At 45.3% G+C, this 2500-nt stretch overlaps 1 protein-coding gene across 2 annotated transcripts in view; it reads right to left on the bottom strand.

The window, feature by feature from the left end:
- Nucleotides 1-2500, bottom strand: part of cdon (cell adhesion associated, oncogene regulated) — a 173595-nt gene that overhangs the window by 41245 nt on the left and 129850 nt on the right. For both annotated transcript variants that reach the window (XM_046315001.1, XM_046315000.1), the window contains exon 11: nt 460-666. In XM_046315001.1, the coding sequence (XP_046170957.1) occupies nt 460-666 (207 nt within the window). The remainder of the gene's footprint in view (nt 1-459; nt 667-2500) is intronic.

Genomic DNA, 2500 nt, shown 5'->3' with positions numbered 1-2500 from the left:
GGTATAAATCTTCTGTTTCCCAGGGTACAACCCTTCTGTTTCCCAGGGTATAAATCTTCTGTTTCCCAGGGTACAAACCTTCGGCTTCTCAGGGTACAAACCTTCGGCTTCCCAGGGTACAAACCTTCTGTTTCCCAGAGTCTTTCAGATAGTTATTTTTGGCCACCTGTGATTGTTGTACCAGTTGAAGTGTTCTATGGTAGAGGTACATTGAATGTGGTGGATCTATATGAAGGTAAAAAAACTTTTGTACCTGTGATACTATCTGAGGTATGAACCTCACAGGAGGCTGGCGGCACCTTAAATGGGGAGGACAGGCTCGTGGAATCAGTAGAATGGTATCTAACACAGCACATTAAACATGCTCCGTCCCCAGGGCATTACTCTGAGCCGTCCTCCCCTCAGCAGCCTCCTGTGACCTATAACTAAAAGTAGACTCAGGGAGTCTGTGTGTCTCACCATGTTCCAGACTGCGTACTTCCACGGACAGTTTGAGAGGAGAGATGTTGTCGGCGGCAACGGCCCACTCGGCGCTGCGGCCCTGGCGACGATACTCCACGCGGAACGCTGTGATTGGAGAGCCCCCATTAGCCCGCGGGATCCACGTGACGTAAACAGAACTCTCCGTCGCCATGGAGATGGTGGGCCTATCAGGGGCCTCGGGAACTGGAACCAGGAAGAGAAAATAAATCAGCCAACCAATCAGAGCCTGAGAAATAATATACCTCCACTCAATCAAACTCCAACTGAAATGACTGGAAACTGAAAACATTACATCAGCCACCCATCTACTGAAAACATTACATCAGCCATCCATCTACTGAAAACATTACATCAGCCATCCATCTACTGAAAACATTACATCAGCCATCCATCTACTGAAAACATTACATCAGCCATCCATCTACTGAAAACATTACATCAGCCATCCATCTACTGAAAACATTACATCAGCCACCCATCTACTGAAAACATTACATCAGCCATCCATCTACTGAAAACATTACATCAGCCATCCATCTACTGAAAACATTACATCAGCCATCCATCTACTGAAAACATTACATCAGCCATCCATCTACTGAAAACATTACATCAGCCATCCATCTACTGAAAAGACAGAACACAAACACGGAATACGGGAGGAGGAAGGGAGGGAGGGAGGGAGAGAGAGAGAGAGAGAGAGAGAGAGAGAGAGAGAGAGAGAGAGAGAGAGAGAGAGAGAGAGAGTGGGACAGAGAGAGAGAGAGAGAGAGTGGGACAGAGAGAGAGAGAGAGAGAGGGAGAGAGAGTGTGGGACAGAGAGAGAGAGAGAGAGAGGAGGGACAGAGAGAGAGAGAGAGAGAGAGAGAGAGTGGGACAGAGAGAGAGAGAGAGGACAGAGAGAGAGAGAGAGAGTGGGACAGAGAGAGAGAGAGAGAGAGAGAGAGAGAGAGAGAGAGAGAGAGAGAGAGTGAGAGAGAGAGAGAGAGTGAGAGAGAGACAGAAAGAGAGAGAGAGAGAGAGAGAGAGAGAGAGAGAGGAAGAGAGAGAGAGACAGACAGACAGAGAGAGAGAGAGAGAGAGAGAGAGAGAGAGAGAGAGAGAGAGAGAGAGAGAGAGAGGGGGGGAGAGAGAGAGAGCTGCACTTCCTAACCTCCTGCCTAATTTATGACCATATTAGAGAGACATATTTCCCTCAGATTACACAGATCCACAAAGAATTAGAACACAAACGCAATTTTGATAAACTCCCATATCTACTGGGTGAAATACCACAGTGTGACATCACAGCAGCAAGATTTGTGACCTGTTGCCACGAGAAAAGGGCAACCAGTGATCAACAAACACCATTGTAAATACAACCCATATTTATGCTTATTTATTTTATCTGTGTATTCTAACCATTTGTGCATCGTACAACACTGTATATAGACATAATATTATATGCCATTTAGCAGACGCTTTATCCAAAGCGATTTACAGTCATGTGCATACATTCTACGTATAAGTGGTCCCGGGAATCGAACCCACAACCCTGGCGTTACAAGCGCCATGCTCTACCAACTGAGCTACAGAAGGACCAATACGACATCTGTATATATATAACATATAACATGACATTTGTAATGTCTTTATTGTTTTGGAACTTCTGTGAGTATAATGTTAATTTTAATTATCCATGTGTATGTTAATTTTAATTTGTATTGTTTATTTCACTTGTATTTATAATCTTCACTTGCCTATAAAGCCATTTGAATTGAGTTGAATTGATATTGATTACCTTGGGTTATTAGAGGACAAATGAGCAGAAAGCAGAACAGCTATAGGGCCACTTAGAAACGCAAACTAACACACGCCCACGCACGCACGTGCGCGCCACACCCGCACACGCCACACACACACACACACACACACACACACACACACACACACACACACACACACACACACACACACCACACACACACACACACACACACACACACACACACACACACACACACACACACACACACAC

This window comes from Oncorhynchus gorbuscha, linkage group LG19 (genome assembly GCF_021184085.1).
Source record: "Oncorhynchus gorbuscha isolate QuinsamMale2020 ecotype Even-year linkage group LG19, OgorEven_v1.0, whole genome shotgun sequence".
Taxonomy (NCBI): domain Eukaryota; kingdom Metazoa; phylum Chordata; class Actinopteri; order Salmoniformes; family Salmonidae; genus Oncorhynchus; species Oncorhynchus gorbuscha.
This window is presented reverse-complemented; position numbering and strand designations above follow the sequence as displayed.